The sequence below is a fragment of the Cricetulus griseus genome, chromosome 3 (genome assembly GCF_003668045.3).
Source record: "Cricetulus griseus strain 17A/GY chromosome 3, alternate assembly CriGri-PICRH-1.0, whole genome shotgun sequence".
Classification (NCBI taxonomy): Eukaryota; Metazoa; Chordata; class Mammalia; order Rodentia; family Cricetidae; genus Cricetulus; species Cricetulus griseus.
The window spans coordinates 43,290,121-43,313,888 of NC_048596.1; the positions used below are offsets into that span (position 1 = coordinate 43,290,121).

The 23,768-nt window shown below is 40.9% G+C and overlaps 1 protein-coding gene across 2 annotated transcripts in view; it reads left to right on the top strand.

The window, feature by feature from the left end:
• The window catches only part of LOC100762283 (proprotein convertase subtilisin/kexin type 5), a 421,198-nt gene that overhangs the window by 44,973 nt on the left and 352,457 nt on the right, over nt 1-23,768 (top strand). For both annotated transcript variants that reach the window (XM_027406556.2, XM_027406555.2), the window contains exon 2: nt 2,700-2,804. In XM_027406556.2, the coding sequence (XP_027262357.1) occupies nt 2,700-2,804 (105 nt within the window). The remainder of the gene's footprint in view (nt 1-2,699; nt 2,805-23,768) is intronic.

Here is a 23,768-nt window from a genome sequence, read left to right on the forward strand (position 1 = left end):
TCAACTGTTTTGGTTTTTGGCAGTGAGGGCTGGGAAGTGACGAGCTAATAACAGTGTAGGCCAGAAGTAATCCTGGCAAGTAAAGGGAGATGAAAGATGAATTAGAAGAGGTGAGAGAAGGGAAGGATTCCAGCAATGACTGTGTGCCAAGCGATGACTTGACCAGACGCTTCATGTTCTAACATTCATTATTCCACATCAAGAATTAAGTATTCTCTTTTTAAAACCTTATGTGTGTGTACACAAAAGTGTGCCTCGGTACAGGGTGGGATGTCAGCATACAACCCTGGTTTGAGGCAGGTTCTCTTGTGCCCTGCTGTGTATGCTAAGCTAGGTGACCCAGGAGCTTCTGGAGGTTCTCTTGTCTACAACTCATCTCACAGTGGAGGTGCTGGAATTACAGATGTGTGCTACAGTATCTGCCCTTATGTGGGTTCTTGGGATTTGAACTCAGGTCCTCATGCTTTCCTGAGAAGTACTTTCCCCACTGAACCCATCTCCTAAGTTCCCCCTAAGCTCTCTTATTCCTGTATACTTTGATGACCAGTGTCTGCCCACACTACCTCCTGTCAACTCAGTTTCCCACCAAGGAAACCAACACACAAAGAGGCTAAACGACTTATTCAAGGTCCAAAACCAGCTTAAGTTGAGACTGGGGATCCAGTTTCCAACTCCTTACACACTGGTTTAGCCTGGGATTTCAGTCTATACTAGAAAAGCCTCAAAGGGCTTGAATATGTGCACAGGATGAATTTCATCCAGAGTTGGAGCTTAATGTCCTCCCAGGCAGGCCCTGAAGTGGGGCTGTGACCTGCGGCTTCTTCCTGCTCCCCTTGCTCAGGACCACTGAGATGAAGGATTCACTGTGACTTCCTCGGCTGTGTATTTCACTTATTTTTGAGTCATCTGTGTAGACCAGGGTGTTTTCCACTTGAATAAAAAAATGTGAGGCTTGGGGCTTCCTCTTGAGTTTTAATGATAGTATAAAGTCCCATGAGGAGACAATGTCAATGTGACACAGAACATGTGGTGAGAAAATAACAAGGAGACAGACCTTGGAAAACAACCTTGTTTAATGAAAGAAATTAACCTGGGCCAAGGATGTTTTAATTAAGAAAGCCCAAGGTCTACCTTATACCAACTGGACAACATCATCACAGTGGTCATTCCTTTAGTGCAGAGCCATGAGCATCTAGAGAATTAGACATTTATTGTATTTGCCTGAAGCAAGGAAAGTGTCACTGTTAAAAAATGGAATATGAGCACTGCAGTGGTCTTAGAAATTAACTAGCCCAAAATCCAATTTTCTAGAAAAGGGAACACAGGCTCACGAGTACATGCTGTTCAACTGGGGTGTCAGCAGAATTGAGACACTAGGCCCAAGCCCTGCCTGTGTTTTTGAGTTCAGTTCTCATTGGGTGATTCACAGTGTGTGTGTGTGTGTGTGTGTGTGTGTGTGTGTGTGTGTGTGTGTGTGTGTGTGTTGTGTGTGTGTGTATACAAAGTATACAAAGAGGTCAGACTCTACCTCCCTCAATTGTTCTCTTTAAATTTATTTACTATTATTGCTTTCTGTGTGGTTGTATGTAGGGATTGAGGAGTATATTGTGTCACAGGGCATGGGGGGCATACCAGAGAACAAGTGGGTAGTCTTATTTCTTTTCTTTCACCTTTATGTGGGTTCTAGATATCAAATTCCAGTACTTGAGCTTACAAAGCTAAGTGCCTTTGATGAGTCTTCTTGTCTGTCCATTTCCTCCTTATCTGAGACAGGGTACCTCAATGGACCTGGAGCTCATTGATCAGCTAGACTAGCTGACTAAAAAGTTGGCCAGCAGATCTCAGGGATCCTCCTGTCTCTATATTCCCCCTCCCCACAAGCAATGGAGTTATACACACTTGCATGCCTCCTTTATACTTTGGGGCTGGGAATCCAGACTCACATCACAATGTTATGTGTCAAGCACTTTACCAACCCCCTTTGCTATAAGAATACATTTGGTGAATGTCTGTTCATTTTGTTTATCAAAGCAGGCTGGACATATTTGCAGACCTACTGGTTTTAACTGAGAAAAATAAAAATGAGGAAATGAACTCATGTTAAGAGACAAGAAGATACAGTAGATAAAGCCATTTATCCCCAGAGCTCAAAAAATTGTTCTAGAAGTTCCCACTCCACTTGAGGGCTGTGCCTACCTACTGTCTCCTGATCTAAGTAGTGTTGCTATCTTTGTGAATGATCAACCGCTGAAGACATGTTTCAAATTAACTGTATAAATAACCCATCGGTGTCCTTCACTGTCCATTTCTCACCGCAAACAGAATGCAATGTGTTTTTATAACTAGAGAGCTATTTGACTTTTTCCCTCTTTCCCACATTTGGATATAGATTGATATAGCATTACTTAAAATGCTGCATATAAATTAAACATTAAGCAGGCGATATGGAGAAGCTAACTGCCCCAATAGAATCTTTAGTTCTGCAGTCACTGCCTGAAGGACACTCATATTTCATATCGGATGTCCTTCTTTTGAAAAGTGACCACCAAGGTTCAAGTGACATTTAAGTATATCAGGCAGGTGCATAATTTATGGGCCTTTTTGTTTTGTGTTCTTATTTTAATGAAAACCAAAGAAGCAGACTGTCTTCAGGCATTAACATGTTTCCCCTGTGCTTTTCCTCCCACCACACCCTGCAGATTGGTGCACTGACGGACTACTATCACTTCTACCATAGTAGGACCATTAAAAGGTCTGTTCTCTCGAGCAGAGGAACCCACAGTTTCATTTCAATGGAACCAAAGGTAAGAGAAACCAGTTGGACGGGGACCAAGAAGCAATGCTTCTGCATTTTTCATTGGTGATAACACTAGGAGCCAGTGATCAAGCATGAAGCTCCTGTTTCTAGAACTGTCACAGTATCCTTTGGTTCAGTGTCTCCTCTCAGGCAACAGTGCTCAATGGCTTGATTTTTATTGATGGGCCACTGTCGTGCCAGGTGTGGAGCAGCCATAGAGATGAGCTTTTATGCAGAATTGAGAGAGGCTGCAGCTTGGGAAGATAGATCAATTGAATGTGTCTCAAGGGAGAAGGGCATGCCATCATCTCTCATGCATGCAGCCTGTGTTCCTGTAAGCTCCATGGGTGACTTTTATCCCCTAGAACTCTTAAGCCAATATTGACTTACATCAACACTTGCTATTTTCCTTGGCATTGATTGTCTAGAAGCAGACCATGGCTGGGATAGAAAACATGCTTGCACCCACAGGGGCAAAAGCCAGCTCCTATTCTTGGGGAGGGGGGTCATCTGATATCTTTCTTGCACCTGGTCCTTTTGGGCTGTACAGCAGTCCTGGGAGACCCTAGAAAGAAGTAATGACAAATATGGGTCTCCCGTGTGATAATGTGAGGTGGCTTTAGCATGAGATATGGGAAACAGGAATATTGGGGACAAACTAAGAGAAGACAAGTAAAGACATTGACATCAAGTTAAATAGCTGTGTTTATTAATTAAGTTAGAGGAAGGAACGGATCACAGTAGAATTAGCTATTCCAGACATGCTAAGTAATGGAGAAGCAGAGGTAGCCATGCCAACTTACCTTAGGACCTCTGTGGGTTCATTTAGTGATTAGGTTATTTTGCCTTTCCCCTCCATTGTGATTTTGGTTCACCATAGAACTCATTCTCAAATAAATTGGCAAACAAGTCCCTACCAGCAAGCATAGCAGCTTTGGCTAGAGGCTCTTGGAAAATTATATTCCTTGTTAAAGAGGTTCTTATATGGATACTTGTGCAATTCACTGTGTGGTTTGGAGTCTTGCCTTCTGTTATGGACCATGATTTATTCTGTGTCTTAGTCAAGGTTTTTGTGGCTGTGAAGAGACACTATAACTATGGCAACTCGTATAAAAGAAAACATTTAGTTGGAGCTGGCTTACAGTTCAGAGGTTTAGTCCATTATCTTCATGGTGGGAGGCACGGGAACATGCAGGCAGACATCTGAGAGTTCTACATCCAGATAGGCTGGCAACAGGAAGAGAGAGGGTGACACTGGGTGTGGCTTGAGCGTTTGAAACCCCAAAGCCCACTAGTGACATACTTCCTTCAACAAGGCCACACCTACTCTAACAAGGCCCCACCTCCTAATAGTGTCACTCCCTATGAACCTATGGGCACTATTTTTATTAAACACCACACTCTGCTTAATTTTTCCTTGAATTATTTCCTTGGAATATAATGACACAGTGTTCATGACTGAAATTATATCTCGGTAGTTAGAGATATAATTTCTTTCAGGTGCCTCCTGATGTGTGGCATAGGGACATTCAGTAGCCTGTAGATAATGTGTATATATTTATTTCCATTTAGACTAATTTTTCTGAAAAAGTAATATATGGGACCAGTTTAAATTTGCTACACTTTAATAGCAAATTGACGGTTTTTTCATCTGTTAAACAACTGTGTTGAACTTTGGCAATTAGTATGATTACCATTTCAAACCTCACGTGCAAAGTCCATGTGAGTTTGAAAAATTGGCTTGAGAATTAGGAATGGGATGTGATGAGACTTTGTTTACCTAAGGAAGGATTTACCATATAAGGAGCTATCACCACCCTTGATGTTATCTTAGGCATTTTTTTTTCTTATCTCTGCATATGAAATAGCTTGTGTATGATCCAGCAGAAACCTTAGATCCTGGGACAGCCATTATCTGAACACCACCCTTCTCATCCTGTCCAGGGGTACAAGACCAGTTAGGCCAGCCCAGAGGCAACTGTGTCATTCTAACTCTTCCTCAATAAAAGAGTAGGGCTATGTCTTAGTCTCCACCCTTACAGTTCTGCCTATCACTGCCACTCGGACTACCACAAAGGTGGGGTTCCTTACCCTTTTCATTGTATTTCTGTGATTCACTGGCTATTTCCCGAGACCCTAATGTCTGCAGTCCCACGTCAGGCTCTGTGGTACCTGTTGTTGTCTCCCAGAGCAGTTTTCAGGGACCCCAAGGATATCATGATGCTTCTCAGGATTGGAGTTTGGGGGAAAGGAGATAGATTGTGTTGTTTTCCTTCTCCAACCCCCTCAACAAGCTTAGCAATTTTTTCCTCTTCAACGTTAACAAAACAAAATAAAACCCACCAACCTTTTTATTTAGAATGAAGCTGTAAAAGTAGCTTCCCAGTCTCCCTTCTCTTCTTATATGTCCACACACAAGCACATTCACACACATACACATGGGTATTTTCAGTAGGGAGTTACAAATGCATTCCTTCAGCTCAAACTCCTATAAATCCTAAGAGCCAGGGATGAAGTAGAACTCTTTACATGTCAAAAATGAGATCTTGTTGTTTTCTTCCCAACAGCTCTAAATAAATAAACAAGTAACTCCACTATGCATTCATTAATGAGGGTATTCTACACTATAATCATAAGTGTAATAATGGAAGTCTGGATATCAACATTGACTTGGTGTTGTTATCTAATATTAAGGTTTTACATTCTCGGTGCTTCTGTGGTCTGGGATCACCTTTAGGTGTTATGTGTCCCAAGTCTCTTCACTCTGTTATATTCTTCAGTTTTCTCTTCTCTAGAAGGGTAGAAGCCATTAATGTAGCACAATGCATTTCAAATTGGGCAATGTCTGCTTCTGATCAGATTCAAGTTTTATGGAAATGCTTTTGGCCACACAGCGCTGGGTGCAGATGCACCTTCCTCTGCACCATCTAGGAAAGCACAGGATACTCTCTTGTTCTGTTGTAGACATTGACTTTAACCATATGGTTATGGTTATGGGCTCTCTCCATTAAAACTCCTGTTTTCACTGGGTTTGGACATGCCTGATAATCTTAGCACTCAGGAAGCTGATCATGATTTTGAGGGCAGACTTTGGTACATAGTATGATTCTGCCTTAAAATAAGTAAGTAAATAAATATAGCAGTTTTTCCTTTCTTAAACAGTAAGTACTTAATAGATTTTTTGTAGGAAGACATGTAAAGAACATATATATATATATATACATATATATATGTATATTCATATACATATATGTCTATTTTCTGTTGCTATAACAAAATACTTGAGACCAAATAATATGAAAGGATGTTTACTCACCATATGATTTTGAAGGCAAAACAAACAGCACAGCATCATCTCTGTAAGGATTCCTCATGATTGTGGTACCATATTGATGGCATGATGGTGAGAGTGTACACAAGAGATTTTACATTCAAGACAAGAAGCCAATGAGTAGGACAGGCAGACTCTTTTAAAATAGCATTCTCGTGGGTCTTACTAACCTCTCCCATAAAGCCCTTACCCCTTAAACATTCCATTAGTGACCAGGCTTCCAGTTCATGCAAGTTTTGGAACAAACCACACCCAAGTCATAGTACTATGTAAATTTCCATTCAAATTTACACTCTTCATTCTGAGGTGGCATCATAAGAGTGTAGAATGAATATTCTGGCATGCCAATCACCCCTTTAAAGTCTGTCCGAACGCTTGGAGTACCAGAGCAGGGTTACATTTGTGGAACTGGACTATGGGAAATGGCTTTATGGATGGCATTGGCAATGTTAGAGTCATGTTACTTTTAACTACTACCTTCTCAAGAAAGGGAAAATAGCAGGTTGAATTGCAGGGGACACACACACACACCAAACAGACTGGCCTTGTTTGCTTTACTAAATTACATGGCTACTTATGACTTTACTTAGAGGGTTCCAAAGAAGGAAAGTGCAAAGCAGCAACCTGGTGAGAATAAGCCTTGGGATTCTAAGAAAGTTGTGTGGTCAGCCAGGGCACATGAGCCTTGAGAGCAAGAATAGCCTTGATTCCCATACGTTAACATTATGCTGTGATTATCATTTTAAATGACAGGGATCCAGAGACTTCTGAGGGGACAGCACTAGTATAATCATAATACAGCTTGGGCAGGAAGTGTTGGCACATGGTACAGCAGTGGGACAGTAAGTCTTCCATTCTTCTCTGTCTGTGTGTGCTCATGTGTTATGCACACATGTTTGAAGGCATGCTTAACTCTGCTTGTGTATGTAGAAGCCACAGGCCAATGTATCATGTCTTCTTCTCTTACTTTCTTCCTTAGTTTTTGAGATAGTATCTCACTGAACCCAGAGATTGCTTGCTTGCTTGCTTTATTTATTTATTTATATTTATTTATTTATGACTTTACCTACATGATACCCTAAGCCATCATCCTTTTTTTTTTTCTTTTTGAGTGATTAACCTTTCTCCAGAGAACCAACCTCTTCTTGAAACAATAGGCTACCCCCACTCCCAGAGCTTCTTTCCTTTTAAATATTTAATTTTTAAATTACGTGTATGTGTGTATTTGTGTGGGAGTCTGTGCAGGTGCCCACAGAGTCCAGAGACGGTGTTGCATATCCTGACGTTGATATTATAAGTGGTTGTAAGCTACCTTGCAGGAGTACTAAGAGTTCAATTGGGTCCTCTGCAAGAGGTGCACCAATACTTAAATGTGCAACCACCTCTTCAGCCCCTCTGAGGGCTTATTAATTAATCTGTGTATACATCTTTGCCAGCCACAGTTAAAATTTCTGAAAACCTGCATACAGATCCCTGGTATCTGTATAAAAAGCAAGTGTAGTGTCTGTAAGCCCAGTACTGGGGTGGGTAGAAACAGCTGAATCCTGAGGCTCTCTGGCCAGCAAGTCTAGTCAAAACAGTGATCTCCGGGTTCAAGGAGCAACTATCTCAAAAACCAAGGTAGACCATAATAGAATACAGGAGGCACAATCTTCAGGACATGATGTGGCAGCACCTCACTTGTCCTTCTGTTGTCCAGGCACATGTTGGGGGAGGGGGCACAAGTGAGCAAGGAAACTATTTTTCTATTCCTTATCAAGAAATAGGAAAATTAGATCACAAATTTTCAATTAGAGAACTAGGGCTTATTGGATTAAGGAAAAAAAATAACTGCCATTAAGTTAGCTACCCATACTCTATGTGTAACTAATTACATGAGAACAGCTTTCTTTCTTCTTATTAGATCTTTTCTTGAAGGTTCTGGCCTCTCTATCTTTTGTCTTTTCTTTTTCTAGTTCTTTTCTCATCTTTGGATCTCTTACAGGTTGGTCTTCATCTGAATCCAGGACAGACACAGTCTGAACTATAGACTAGGGTGAGAAGGAGCTCTTCCTTCTTGAGTCGTGCAACAGGGCCTTTCCCATCACATGTATGTCCCATGGAGAAACTACTCTGAGGATGTTATGAAATCACAGGCCCTTGCTTTCACTCCTATCTCTCTCCTGTGCAAGACTGGCCTAGCTCCCACTGCTCTCCTAAAGCTTGACTGTGATAACCAATTCACACGAAATACGGCAAAATGCCTACGTATTTGAAGAGATTGAATCTGTTAGTTTTAATCTGCTGACTTTCATTTCTATGCATTGCATCTGCTTTTGCCTTCCTGAATCATGCTGAGTGGCACGTCAGTGGTGATGCAACAGCTCTGTGAGTCTGTCAACCTTTAGCTTATTCTGCTGGAGAAGAAATTGTCTCCAGGTCAGTGTGGCCCAGGATTGAGCTCAAGGCTTGAAGTCATAGGCATACTGCCCCGTTTGCTACATTTGTACATAAGGCATTTCCTCTGATAAGAACTAGGCACTCAAGCCCTGTCTAACAGTGAGGGGCTGGAAGAAGGGAGGCAGAAAGAAATGAAGGCTAAACCAGTCAAAGGGACATTCAAGTTCCTTTGTGTTCCAGCTTGCTGCCTTTCCTCCTGATTTGAGTTTCAGATGTGTGCTCTCCTTTTCTTTATTTTTTCTTTCTTTATTTTTTTGCCTCAAGATTGACAGCTGCTCCTCTCTACACATTATGGAAAAATCGCACAAATCGACTTGGTGTCTGTCAATTCCCATTTTACCATAGATTTATTTTATAATTCCAGAAACTCTTTCACTGTCAGTTCATCTTAAGTGACTTATGGAAGCCACCAGCACACTGGTTAGCTCTGTCCTCAACCTGGGAAGAATCCCCCAATAGACCAAATGCATGCAATAAACTGTCCACATCCTTGATCTATCAGGGGACTTTGTAGATAAATAAACCTTCGGGAAGAAGTAAGTACACCCACACACCTGAGATTAGCCTCATAAACTGCAATGTTTTGTTTGTTTGTTTTGTCAGAAATGAATTTTTCCCTCTGGGCTGGTGCATCTTAAACATTAGTCTTACCCTGAGTTTCAGTGTATGTGTGTGGTGTATGTGACTGTGTGTGTGGTGTGGGGGGGTATTGTGTAGGCTGTGTGGGTGGGATGTAGTAAGTGGTATGGGGTGTGTGAGTGTGTGTGTATGCCCGCACGTGCATGTGGGGGTGGGTGGGTGGTCAGTGCTCCACTTTCTATTTTAAATGTGATAATGACATAATAGTTTGACTTTCTTCTGTAGACTGATTTTATAAGTCTCAGAATGTCACCTAGATTTGTGCTCACTCAACTTTGGAGTGATCTGAGATGTGCTGAAGTTAGTGGCTTTGGCCTTGAGAGTATGGTGCTGTCTTGGGACAGGGATCTGAGGCTCTGTGCCGTTTCACCGTCTCCTCTCATCATCACTGCACCAGGGAATGAAAGTATTACCAAACACCTTAAGAATGCTCGGAGAAGCAGTGCTGGCTTGGATCTGATGCTGAGCAAAGAGGATATGAATGGTGTGGTGGGCAGGAGGACTTGGGGAAACCTCCTTTGCTTGAGACTTTTGCTGTACCCCCATTTACCAGCTGTGAGATGTAATTATGCTAGGAATCCCCGCCTTTAGCTTTTGGAGGTATTTCTGAGCCTTTGAAACAGCACATTGTCCTGGGAGGAGCATGTCAGCTGTATTTTGCAATGCCTGATGCATTTGTGGCAAGAAAATAGCCAGGAGTGCAAGAAGGACGTGAGGAACGTGGTGGGTGCCGAGTTCACCGTGTTCTCCACCTCCCGCTTTCGCTTTCTGTCTTGCTCCCTCCCTTCCTGTCTTGCTTCCTGGTTTCCTAGATGTCTGGACAGACAGACCTCAGAGGGTCAAATTGTGCATTTTGTGGCTAGTTGATGGGGAAGTTGAGCTCACAGCCAGAATTCCTGATAGACAGGAATGAATTAGAAAAGATTTCTCAGCCATTTGGCAAGGCTGCCAAGTATTTATAAAAGGGTGCTCAGGGATAGAGATTTTGTTTGAAAGGTCACAAATTTGATGCTCACAATGTGAGTGCAGGTAACAAGGCATGAGAAGGCATGGAAGGAAATCTTTGGGCAGAATTAGTGCCACTCTCGCATTCGCAAAGGAGCAACTGTGCAGCTGCGGCTGGGTACACTCACCGTTGCTGCCAGTCCAAAAGCACCTGTAATTCTCCCTCAATAACATTTCCCTGCATTAAATGTGGACAAGGCGCTCAAAATTATTAAATATTTCTGTGAGCCAAAGAAAGCTGGTTGGAGGGTTGTTCCAATTTGTGACCCCCTCAGTTTGGCTCCTAGGATTCATGGGAAAAAGCAGCATGAATGTTGGTTCCCAGCATTTTTTGGTTTGCTTGGTTCTGACTCTGCTCCACAGTGGGACTGAAACATGGTTTCCTTCGGTATCTTAGGACTTAAATTGAAATTGCTTGTAATTCTGGAGATCAAACCCAGGACCTTGCCAGGCTAACCAGGTATTCTTGCACTGAGTTGTGTTTGCAGAACTGATGTCTTCTAGGAGTGTGTAAACAGTCAGCAGGTCACTCAGGGCGACTCCTCTGTGTTTCTTCCAATCTTCCACTAGCTTTATACTAAGACCTCTTAGTACCCTGGGAGAAAGTCTTAATAGACATGGAGTGGAGAGATAACTCAAAGACATAAAGATGAAAAGAAAAAGAATGATGGCTGTTAAGAATATGGCAGATTTGCCAGGCGGTGGTGGCACATGCCTTTAATCCCAGCATTCAGGAGGCAGAGACAGGTGGGTCTTTGTGAGTTCGAGACCAGCCTGGTGTGCAAATATCCAGGACAGCCTCCAAAGCTATAGAGAAACCATGTCTCAAAAAACCAAAAAAATTAATTAAATAAATAAATAAGTAAAAAGGAAAGAAAAGAAAAAAGAATATGGCAGATTCAGTAAAGAAAGGTTGCACAATCAGCCATGTGAAGGAAAGTTATTAACTGTAAAACGTGTTTTTTTGATAGTTGATAAAATACTTCTAAGATATTAAAACCTCACGTGTTTAAAGCAAGATCTCACTATAGCCCTGGCTGAGCTGGAGAGTCACAAACCATCTTTAAAATCCCAAAGCATCTTAAGAGGTCTAAAAACATAGGTATTTGACGTAAAAGATAGAATAATAAAACTTTGACATTTTTTGATTGGCATTAAGGAAAGCATTTTGATTGTGCCTGTTTTGTTGAAATCTTATTATGAAAGCAGAAAATAAGCAAATAGGGGATGCATGGATACAACACAGAAAAGCCCAACTAAAACCCAGAGCCAATTCAGTTGTCTGGCCATGGAGAGAAACCACTCCAATCAGGCATTTATTCACAATGTAGTAAGTGCTTCTGAATTTTGTTTCTGTGCACAGATTTCTCAAAGGTCAGCCAATTCCTACAGTACAAAAAGAGATAATATGACAGGGCAAAAAGAGTCTTTGAATTTTCATTCTATCTTTGAAGGGTGAGCTCTTAGCTTTTATCAAATTCTCATGTTTGAAGTGTCAGCATTGCTCAAGCATGTCCTTAAGTCCTTGATAGAGTAGAATAGCATGAGTTGTACATGTAAGAAAAGACAAAAATGTAGGTTCAATCCTTACAACAAAATACGAAATGTTGATATGTCTGTACATATGGATAATGAATGATCTATAAAAACATTTGCAAAGTTTGCAAATAATATGCAAAAGAATATAAGATATATTCTGATAGAATTAAAAATGACTTGTTTGTGTATGATCATAGTGATATGTAGAATATAGTTGAAAAAGTAAATAAAATAACTTTTATCTTCTCCACGCTCTGTTTTTTCTTTAAAAAAAACCCCACCTTTCACTTGACACCATGTCCCATCATTTGCTCCTTTTTGAGATTTGTCATGCATTCTGTGACTGTAGTCCTTAGCATTCTTCTTTCTTTAGGATTATTCTTTCTTTCTTCACTAACAAGATTTCTCTAGAAGTTTCCATGAGAAGAACAAAGGAAAGAGAGACAGCAAGGAATGCCTGCTCAATTTCTGGCTTGGCAAACTAGATTAGCTAGGATGTATGTCATTTCTAAGGAAGGAAAAGGTTGGGGTAATGGCAGTATTAGAATTTCTTGATGGGTCTTAGTGTTGATTTGCTTCCTGGCCCTCATGTAAACTTTGGAGAGCCTAAGGTCCAATCACCACTATTTTCTCTTATCTGTGTGCTGAGATTGTCAGTTAACTTTAAATAATATATTTACTGAACACATTTATTCAAGTGATTAATAATTATAAAAAGCCTAAAGTGGAATGTACAGAATTGTACATTTTCATCTACCACCATGGCCTATAAACTTTTTCCTTTCTCACAATTGGTGCCATGATCACTGTAGTTACCAAAGACAACAATAGAGCAATCATTCTTGAGTGTTTTCTGTACTCCCTTTTTGAATCATTCAGTGACGTGCTTTGCTGTGCCAGTACACTTTATCTTGGAGCTGTGACTCTGTGTACCTTCCTCCTCTGCCCTGACAGCAGCTTGTTTCATCCCACACCATCCTTGGCCTGGTTCACCATCATCCCCTCTGCTTCTGCATTTGATTGTCGACAGCCATTCTCAGGGAATCAGCTGCCAAAGATGTAACTGTGATTGAGCTTTCCAGCGACTTTCCATTGACCTTCAAATAAAATCCCATGCCTTAAAAATGATCTTCCAAAGCAGCTATGACCTGGTTTCTTCCTAATCTTTTAAATTTTCTTTGTGCTCATCACATTGAAACACAACTTTCTATGTCACTTTATATCTCTCAATACGTAAAACTTTTTCCCTTGTTCACCATGCCTGGGTATCTTCTTTGGTTTTTACATAGTATATGACTCTTCTTCCTCCTCTATCCTGGCTCCCCTTTTGTTTGTTTGTTTTTGTTGTTGTTGTTCTGTTTTTTTTTAATTTTGTTTACTGAGATAGTATCTCACTACATAGCCTTAGTGGACCTGTAGCTTTCTATGTAGATCAAGCTTGCCTTGAATTCAGAGAGATCCACATTCCTCCTCCTGAGTACTCGAATTAAAGGCATGTGTCACCACACCTAGATCTAATACAAGGTGTCTCTTGTAGTCCAGGCTGGCCTCCTTGAATTCCCTATGCAGAGGGGAATGATCTTGAACACCCAATCTTTTTGTTTCTACCACCCAAGTGCTGGGATTCCAGGCATATATCACCACACTTAGGTTCGCATTCTTCATGTTCAAAGTATATGTTACTTCCTTTGGATGGTTTTCCTCGTAAACATTGCTACAGTAGATCCTTAATTTCATTATCTGGCTTCAGCATGTTAATGTCTTTTGTATACCTGCCTAGATATAAAACTGTATTGTTGCATTGTTGCTTGTTCCTGGGGTGTAAATGCAGGGGAGACAGGTGTCCCTTGTCTCTTATTAACTAGAATATTCCAATGACCTGGAACCCTGTGTGCTATGTGGAAACCTTTAGTAGAAGGAGTAGATAAAAGAGTGCTATTGTGTTGTTTGTAAAGGAAGATAAGTGATGGAGGCAGTAGGAAAATTGGGAACTGTAATTTTCTCTTAAATCACCTGTGATGGCATACAGGGCACTGTTTCATTTTAAGTGTGAACATACATTCAGTCATTGGAGAAACCCTGGTAGAAAGGGAAGGAGGCTTGGCTAGATTCTGGATGTCTGCATTCTGCTCTCCAGTTTATTACCACCTTAGAACAGCTATTAGCATGTCACTTCTCATTGGTCTTACTTCACTTGTAAAATCGAGGAGCAGATGAACTATTTCCTAATGTTCACGTCAAACCATTAATTACCACCTTGAGTGGGTGTCATTTGTGATTTTTCTATCAGTCCACATTGCCATTGGATGTGCATTGTTCATATTCCCTGTTCCACCTCATTTCTGAACATCCTCCATCTACTTTTCTCCATAGTTTTAGAATATTTGTTATTATATTCAATTCCATTTGTAGATATGCTTGTCTAGAAGATCGGGTTTCACATTTAGAATAGAGATTAGCCTGTTTAGTTTGAAGATGAATATACACTCTAGAGGCAAACTTTACCTATCAGCTCTGCCCTTTATAAAAGCAGTGAGCACTATAGCTTGTCACTGCACTGATATGAGAGTATGCTAATGAAGCAGTAATTAGCGTTGTGGCTGATGTTCCTGGAATCTTGAGGAGCGAAGTTTAGAGTGGTAAAACACCACACTAATCTTCATTACTTGGTGCAGAAACCCAAGCTGATAACTAATTCCTGGCTTCTTGTCTGAACTTCCTGTAGCCAAGTTGAGCTCTGTGTGGCAGAGACTAGGTAAAACCCAGGGTGCAGCCCATTACCTTGTATATCATTCACTTTCCAAAATGGCCAAGGAGAAAGCAAAGGGACAAATGGTTGGTTGACTCTGGATCTGCTCTCTTGTTCCCAGGAGGCTTTGGAGATAGAAGCACGCAGTGTGTTTTTTGGAAAAATGGAATGTTTTCTAAAAGTCACCAACAATTAAACACATTTTTAAAGGCATCTGTCTGTGGAAATTGCAAGTTTAGAAATATGTTAGAAGGTGATGGTGGAGTCAGTAAAGGAACTAGAAGAGTCCAAAATAAGATAGAAACAAGGGAGGATATGGTAGATTGAAAATTATTAGTGGCTATGTTGATTCTCTGATCAGTTCACTGGCAAAGCTAAGCACGCATCTTTATCCATGAGTTCTGAAGCCCAGTCAGTCATTCTAGGGTAGGAAGCTAGACTACATCCTCAGGCCAAACCCTTAAGTCCCCAGATAAATGACAGCTTTTGTTCTAGAGATAAAGTATTCTAGTAATGTCACTTAGGATGTGGCATGCTTTTCAGACGTACTCCTTGGACTAGTGGGGGTGAGGAGATAATCCTCAATCCATCTATCGTAGCCAGGGAAGGATAGGGATGGAATCTTCTTGAGAGATTTTTTCAACATTGGGAAAGCCACAGTGTCCCAGGAACAAGAGAACAGACCTAGAGTCAACCAACCATTTGTCCCTTTGCTTTTTCCTTGGCCATTTTGGAAAGCTTATGATGTACAAGGCCCTGGGCTATTCCCTGGCTGAAGCTAGGGCTTCATCTAGTCTCTTCCCACACCAAGCTCACCTTGACTACAGAAGTTCAGGTAGGATGCCAGAAACTAGTCCTCAATGTCAGCCTGCACTCATACACAACACTGCCATGTTGTGAAGCTACAACTACAAAGCACCAATTGATGTACTTTTAGAAAGCTTTCATGTAAAATAACTCCAGGTTTGTATCTACCAAAGAAAATAACATTCTTTTTAGTTGGGTCTATCTCAAATATAATACAGGACATACTTCTGCTGAAGTGTTTGTCATTTATCTTAAATTCAACTTTAACTCAGCACCTTGCATTATTACTTGGTAACTACAGCCACCTCAATTTACACCTAAATCATTTTAAGATTAAAGGTAGGGAAAATAGACCAAATACTGAGAAACACAGCTGACAATACTGACTCTCCAAATCTCAGTATCCATGACAACAGTAAGTCAGTAGATGTCTCTTATTCCTCTCTCAGGAAATGTGCCTTGAAAACATCATTACTATAAAGAAACATGATGGAATAACCATAATTATTTTCCCATGTATTCTATGATGGGGCCTTTGGATTGGTTTTCTGCTTCTATTAGTACCCATAGTACAGCAATCAAGTCCCCTCCGACAGTGACTTCTTTCTGTTTTGTTTAGGAGAAATAAAAACTCATTAAGTACTTTGTAAAACCTTTTCCACAAACTATTCTTCTGCACACTTGACTTTTTGGTACGTGTGTGTGTGTGTGTGTGTGTGTGTGTGTGTGTGTGTGTGTGTGTGGTTTATGTTGGTGGTTGAGAGTTTGCTGTAGTTAACCTGGGAGCTGCTGCAACAAGGTCATTTGAAATGAAAGAATTTATCAGCTTTCTCATCAGCCATTACCTTTCAGATTACACGATTGGAAGGGAAGCAACCATTTTAAGATTTGTAGATTTTGGAAAGCACAAAAGTAACCCTGTTGTCACACAATCCTTTCAGAGGAGGATGTTCCAACTCCATAGACCTGAATCCTAGGTGGCAGTTAGCACAAACTAAAACGATCTGGGTCAGGAGTCTGGCCTGGCATCAAGCCAGTGATTGCTGCATTGCCCTGAGAAGACAAAGACACCTATGAACACTTGAGTATGGATAACAAGATGAGTCACTAGTGCATAGAGTTAGCTGTTCTTAGTTTCATGTCTGTACCTCTTATGGAACATTGAATTACATAATTGGAAATTAAAGTTAGCAATACCTTTTTCCTAGTAGCCAGTTTTGGTACTTGGATGGTGAGTTAATTCAATAGTAGAGAACCACAGGCATGCTGAGAAAGTTTACTCCAGTAATTTTCTCCAATAATCAGTGGGTCAGCAGAGTTCAGGTTTGGGGTCATATCTGAATGAGATCCGTCTATCAGCATCCCTATAGAGAAAAATGCTTCTCTAGTGCTGCTCTACAAAGATGAGTACCAAGTCTACACAGGGGAAGAAATAGGCTTTTCAAAGTACACCAAAGCTATCAGTCCATTTCACTAGCATGCATGATTATCAGCTGCAGCTCAACTTCTACTTTTACAGTTTTCCTTTTGATGCAAGATTTACATTGTTGGAAATTCACACTCCAGTGCACAGTCATTTAGAGTTTGGACAAATATTTGTCCTAACAAATACAGACATTAAACGCTCCTTTGGGTCCCTTCCTACTTATTTGTTTTTATACAGACCCGGTCTGAAATTTTTGTCCACTATTTGGTAGTAAAATGTGAAAGTGACTTATTTTTTAAAATGGTTTGGTTAATTTGTTTACAATAAAACTTACTTGGATATGGTTATCTTGAAATTTGATCACTGCTTTCAGTTGTATGATGGCCACCACAATGAAGACAAAATGATGTCCCATTTCCTCAGTATTAACAATGAATATATGTTTCCTGTCAACTTTCTTTACCCACACAACTAAGTGACTCTAATTTGTGTTTCATCCCTGTAGTTGATCATTTTTTGGAGGATGGATGAAGGAAACCTTACTGTCAGGAGTCTTTTCAGTCTGGTCTCTTGAATTTGATGTAGTGTCTCTGAGATTTTATCCAGGAGATTGTATGTCCAAAGTCTGTTCTTTTTTTTTTTTCTTGTTTTGTTGAGTAGTGGTGTGTTATGGATATACCACAGCTTGACAATCCATTCACAAGTTTAAGGACATGTTTTGGTGATTATGAGTATAGTACTTATAACCTGAACATCATTAGTTCTTAAATGTGCTATTACATGGATTTGCACCATCTACCTTTTGCTGTTTATTTATAAATTCTCAGATCTGTTACCACATACAAGTGGTGGCTAGGAGAAATAATTCTATCATTTAGAGAAAACTATGTTACTGTCTCTCTCACTATGAAATTTGTAGCTTATAAACAGGTTGATAATCTCTATTACATTTATATTTTGACTTGGGAGCCTGAAAAATATCATTAACTGCTTTGATTTCATCATCTAAAATATTTTGATCATGGAGGATTTTTTTCCCCAAACTGGACTGAGAGCCTACATTTTTCTTTTCTTTTTATACATTTAATTATGTTTCTGTGTTCTATTGTGGGTATATGGAGGTCAAAGGAAAACCTGTGGGAGTTGATTTCCTCTTTCCATCATGTTCCTTGGGACTGAAATCAGGCCATCAGTCTTGGCAGCAAGTGCCTTTACCCACTAAACTGTCTTGCTGGCCCAAAGAGCCCACAGTTTTCTTCCCTAGGTAAGACAAATATTTTAACTTTCTAGTATCACCTTAGAAGAAAGTAAGCATGATCTTTCCTTGTCCTCTAAGTACTAAGATTTGATGACAAGGAAGAAATACAATGCAATTAGAAAAAAGAGTACCAGGCTAGGAGACGATCGAGAAACATCAACCATCAATAAATATTTCATGGTGTTGCTATGTGTCCAAGGTTACAACAGATCAAATTGCTTAGCCATAGGTCTTGTTGATGCAAGCTTTAGTTGAAAGGCAGGTTAGGGTGGCTTTCATCATCAGATTGTGGTTTTGCTTTGGCTGGAGAACCAATGCCAAGTGCAAAAAGCGATGGCCAGGTGCCTACTGGGCAAAGATTTGTCTCTTGTTTCTTGCATTTTTATAGAAGCAGCACTGTGTTGCTTTTATTTATTCTTTTTTTTTAGCTTTGATGTAATTTATTTTTTCTCCTTTTTTATTTAAATTAAAACAAGATTGTTTTACATGTCAATTCCAGTTCCCTCTCTCTCCCCCCTCCCCTACCCCCCAGTAACACCCTATCTATTCCATACCATTTCTGCTCCCCAGAGAGAGTGAGACCTTCCATGTGGGGGTTTTTGGAGTCTGTCATATCCTTTGGGATAGGGCCTAGGCCTTCCCCCATATGTCTAGGCTGAGGGAGTACCCCTTTATGTTAAATGGGCCCCCAAAGTCCATTCTTGTGCTAGGGATGAGTACTGATCTACAAGTCGGGCACTGGTGGCACACGCCTTTAATTCCAGCACTCGGAAGGCAGAGGCAGGTGGATCTTTGTGAGTTCGAAGCTAGCCTGGTCTACTGAACGAATTCCAGGACAGGCTCCAAAACAACACAGAGAAAACTTGTCTCGAAAAAACAACAACAAAAAAGGACTGATCTACTAAAAGAGACCCCATAGATTTCCGAGGCCTTCTCACTGACACCCACATTCATGGGGTCTGGATCAGTCCCATGCTGGTTTTCCAGTGATCAGTCTGGGGGCCAAGAGCTCCCCCTTGTTCAGGTTAGCTGTTTCTGTGGGTTTCACCAGCCTGGTCTTGACTCCTTTGCTCATCACTCCTCCTTCTCTGCAACTGGATTCCAGTTCAGTTCAGTGTTTAGCTGTGGGTATCTGCTTCTACTTCCATCAGCTGTTGGATGAAGGCTGTACGATGGCATATAAGTTAGTCTTCAATCTCATTATCAGGGAAGGGCATTTAAGGTAGCCTCTCTATTGTTGCTTAGATGATTAGTTGGTGTCATCCTTGTAGACCTCTGGACATTTCCCTAGTGCCTGATTTCTCTTTAAACCTATACTGGCTCCCTCTCTGATGGTATCTCTTATTTTGCTCTCCTCTATTCTTCCCCCTACACAACATTCCTGCTCCCTAATGTCCTCCTCACCGCTCCTCTTCTCCCTTCTCATTCTCCTAGCTCTCTCTCCCTTCCCTCCATGCTCCCAATTTGCTCAGGGTCTCTTGTCCCTTTCCCCTTCACCAGGGGACCTTGTATCTCTTAGAGTCCTCCTTGTTGCCTAGCTACTCTGATGCTATGGATTGTAGACTGGTAATCCTTTGCTCTTTGTGTAAAATCCTTTTACGAGTGAGTGCATACCATGTTTGTCTTTTTGTGGCTGGGTTATCTCACTCAGGATGGTTTCTTCTTGTTCCATCTGTTTGCCTGCAAATTTCAAGATTCCATTGTTTTTTTGTTTTGTTTTGTTTTTTGTTTTTTGTTTTTTTCTGCTGAGTAGTACACCATTGTGTAACTGAACCACATTTTCTGTATCCATTCTTCAGTTGAGGGGCATCTAGGTTACTTCCAGGTTCTGGCTATTACAAATAATGCTGTGATGAACATAGTTGTCCTTGTTGTATGAATGTGCCTCTTTTGGGTTTATGCCTAAGAATGGAATCGCTTGATCTTGTGGTAGTCTGATTTCCATTTTCCTGAGGAATCCCCATACTGATTTCCAAATTTTTTACATGCATATACGCCACACACCCCCTGTATGCATTTGCCTGTTGTGTATATTTCTATCCGGGTTGAAGGTAATCACATTGTTCTATTCATTTACTCTGTTATCCCTCAGAAAGAGGTTAAGTATTTATCAAGTTCCCATATTCTTGAACTTGTAATCCAAAATAATCAGAACTTGGTAAAAGAAAGAAATGTGGGTGTGTGGTTTTGTCACAAGATGAGTGAAGAATGGTGCTCCAGTTTTACTGTGTGGTGTCAATGCAGCAATGCAGCTTCGGGCCGTGAGGAAGCTCTCAGAGAAAATTTACATTGAGAATTTGCACAGGAAGGTATTGTAGTGATAAATGGACATGGTGGGGCATCTGAATGCCCCACGACATGTTAATGTTAATATATGGTGTTATATGTGCAATTAACCAGTTCATAGAACCATAGAAAGCCAAACAAGAAAATATGCCAGGCATTTCCTGGTAAAAACAGGCTCGTTTCTTCCCTCATGCAGACCCTATGCTCACCTTCTTAGGGCAGCACCAGGGCAGCATTTTTCTTTATAGATATGCTAATATTCACCGATGATCGTGTTGGGTTCTTCAGTCTCTTTATCACCTCAGGAGCATCAATAATCTATGTTTGTGTTTGTAAACTTCCACACTGCATATGAATTTACAAGCACCCAAGTTGGTGAATGAGTATCCTGGGAGAGAGAGGAAGTGCATTCTTGGAGCTCTCTCACTCCTACTCCCTGCACCATGGAAACTGATAAAGAGCCGAGAAAGACACAGAGGTACTTTATCCTTGTTATGGTGATAGCTTGGTACATAGTTATTGAGTTACAGTGCTGTGGCTTCTTTCAAGATCAAATTTGCTCATAATTGCAACTGTTACAATGACAATTTATTAGACTGAAAATGTGTGCCTCTCCAGAATGCGACTCTTTATGGAGAGAAATGAGAGTGGCTGTGTGGCTCAAGTAGCTTTAGACCTCACACACAGGAAAGAAATATGAGCATGTTTCATGGAGACCTCCACCAGACAACCTAGTCAGTACCCAGGGAGCATGGCCTGAAGATCTGTCTTCTTCTTTAGCGCTCGAGCTTCTACTGTGAGTCTAGGTCTGTTCAGTATGCTTGTGGTGGAAAAGGAGCACAATGAGACAGCACGCTGAAGTCCTCTCATGGTGGCTTCCCACACATTTCTGAAACACTGTTTGGATATCCTTTCTGAATCTTGAAATATTTGTTTCTGTTTGAAGTCTTTAAAAAGATCTGGAGATGTTTCAGGTCTTCACTAAACATATACTTTATCATAATGAAAGACACCATGGTTCATAGATACTAGGCATATAATTTGAAGAGAAGGCTAGTATTTATCAGTCATCTACTGTATATATATATTCTAGGCATGGGTTGTCATTCATAAACATTGTGTAACCTAGAACACTCATAGCGTTTTGAAAAGCCCTTCTTTAGAAGAAGGTGGAGTCGTGGAAGCTAATGACTTAGCCAGGGGCTTGGTATTGTTCCTACAGTAGGCTACTGTTCACATTTGTTTTGCTTCTTTCTAACAAACAATAAAAGGCAGCGATAAAGGAAGATGACTGACAGGCCTATGGACAGTGGTCTTTTGTTCTTCCCTGGATGCTCTATGGTTGCTGTCATCATGAATGATACAATCACTTTCTATCCATCCCTCCCCTCCATAATACACATTTATGATCAACAGGCTACTTCAGAGCAAACAAATGGTCACTGGTGACATTGGGAAGACAACAGTACCAAAAAACAGAAATGTGACAAACAAAAATAGCCAAAACATGCAAGACTGTACCAGATTCATCTATAAGATACCAGCTTTGTATCTGGATTCAGAACCTGCTCAGTGATAGCAAAACAACTGCCCATGGTTCATGATTTCTTGGGTTAAACAAAGAAAAATGAGACCAAACAAAGCCTTGCAAGGCATGGCCAGTGTATGGGGAACCCCCAAGAAACAGTGGAAAGAAAGCAAAAACAGAATGAAAAAGATGCTGGTGTAGGCAAGAAACAAATAGCTTAAAACATGTAAACTTTAGTTTTATATTGTGGCATAATTCAGTTAAGTGACAGCTGATTGGAGATGGGCATTAGCACCGTCACTGCAGTGAGATTGAAATGCTGAGTGCTTCTTGGTGGCTTGTTGGCCAAGCCCTGTTGATAGTGCTTTTGATATACCAATCCAGTGTATCATGGCCTTTTCTCTCACTCTTGCTCCTGAAGGAGAGACATTTCCTATAAACTGACTATTTTCATTTGAACTTAAAGTAATGCCGAGGAAAAATTTATTGTTAGGCCCTTTTGAGTTTTACTGAGTCCCCATCCCCACTCCAAGTAGCTCTAGTCTTAGTGAGAAAGGAAAACCAACATTCCATGCATTTCAAACTCTTGGCCACTGTAACAAGTAGGATCTGTTATTACTCTTCTCAATGTGTGGATGGGTAAACAAAGGCCCTAAGAAGAAAGGTAACTTACTCAAGGCATAGTTGATTGGTAACTAAATTTTCCAGAATGTTCTCTTTTGACCACTGTACTGTATTGGCTCCAACTTTTTAGTTATTCTTGTAATTGCCTGCATGCATGTTTTACATTCAAATAGCCCCCTTTGATAGCAATATGAGTGAGGATGTATGAGTGGCCCTGTTTATCACTTCCTGGTTAATAGACATTCGGATTTTGGCCCCACAGTGTCCTTTATAATTCTCAGTCTGAGCACGTACACTGCCTCAGCCTTTGCTTAACCTGCAGGATATTATCGGACTTAATCCTCCTGATAACCTGTGGAGTAGGTAAGTGTTATTACCTTCATTTTATAGATAAACCAAGGAGGTGCTGGAAGGTTAGGTAATCCAGCCAGGCCATAGGGCAGCTAAACCTGTGGCTAGAGAGGCAGGCAGTCCTGATTGGTTATATTCCAAAGCCCAAGCAAGCCCCTTGTCACCTCCCAGATAGTCTCCCATAGCAACCTCTGCTGATTTCAAACGTTTCATCACACATCATTCATGTATTTCTTTGAAATATTTCAAGATTCAAGGACCGAACAGAATGTCTTAAGCTCACCTTCTTGGAAAACCAAGAGGTTTCTGAAAGAATTACTGTATGATTTAAGACAGGAACTTTGTAGAAACATGTCACTGAAGATCAATTAAAAAGGAAGGCGAACATTTCCAAAATCAATCCTGGCTCTTCTGAATGATCTGTCTTTTGCAGAAACCCTCTTCCAGGTGTCCCTGCCTTCTGTTCTCATCCCTTCCAGCTCTCATCCTTGTCACTTTCAAACTAATGCATGAAGGCTCCATTCCCAAGTTCTGAAAGACAAAGTATCATCATATCTGCTCCTAATATTTGTAATTTGGGGAAATCAAAGCTGCAGGGGTAAAATATCAAGGATGACACTTTAGGCCCGAGGTGGGGAAACTCTCAGGGTGCCTTTAGGAGCTCCAGCCTCAGCCATGGACCAACCCATTGGCCAGCTTCTCAGGCCCCAAGTCAGATGATCCAGTCTTCCTATCAAGGTTATTGATAATACCCGCCTACTGTGTGAAGCTCACCACCTTGATACTGTGCCTTGTGACACAGATGAATCTGGATTTGGTGTTGACAGAGGGATTGGTAGCAGCCAGTGAGTAGGATGGCTTCTGCTCTTGGCTCTTTGGGATGACTGTGTGGGTGGTCCTACGTACCTTAGTTTCTCCATCTGTTTTAGTGGAAAGGACCATAACATTCTCAGAGATCACAGAATGGAATGTGCTGTGTAAACACCAGG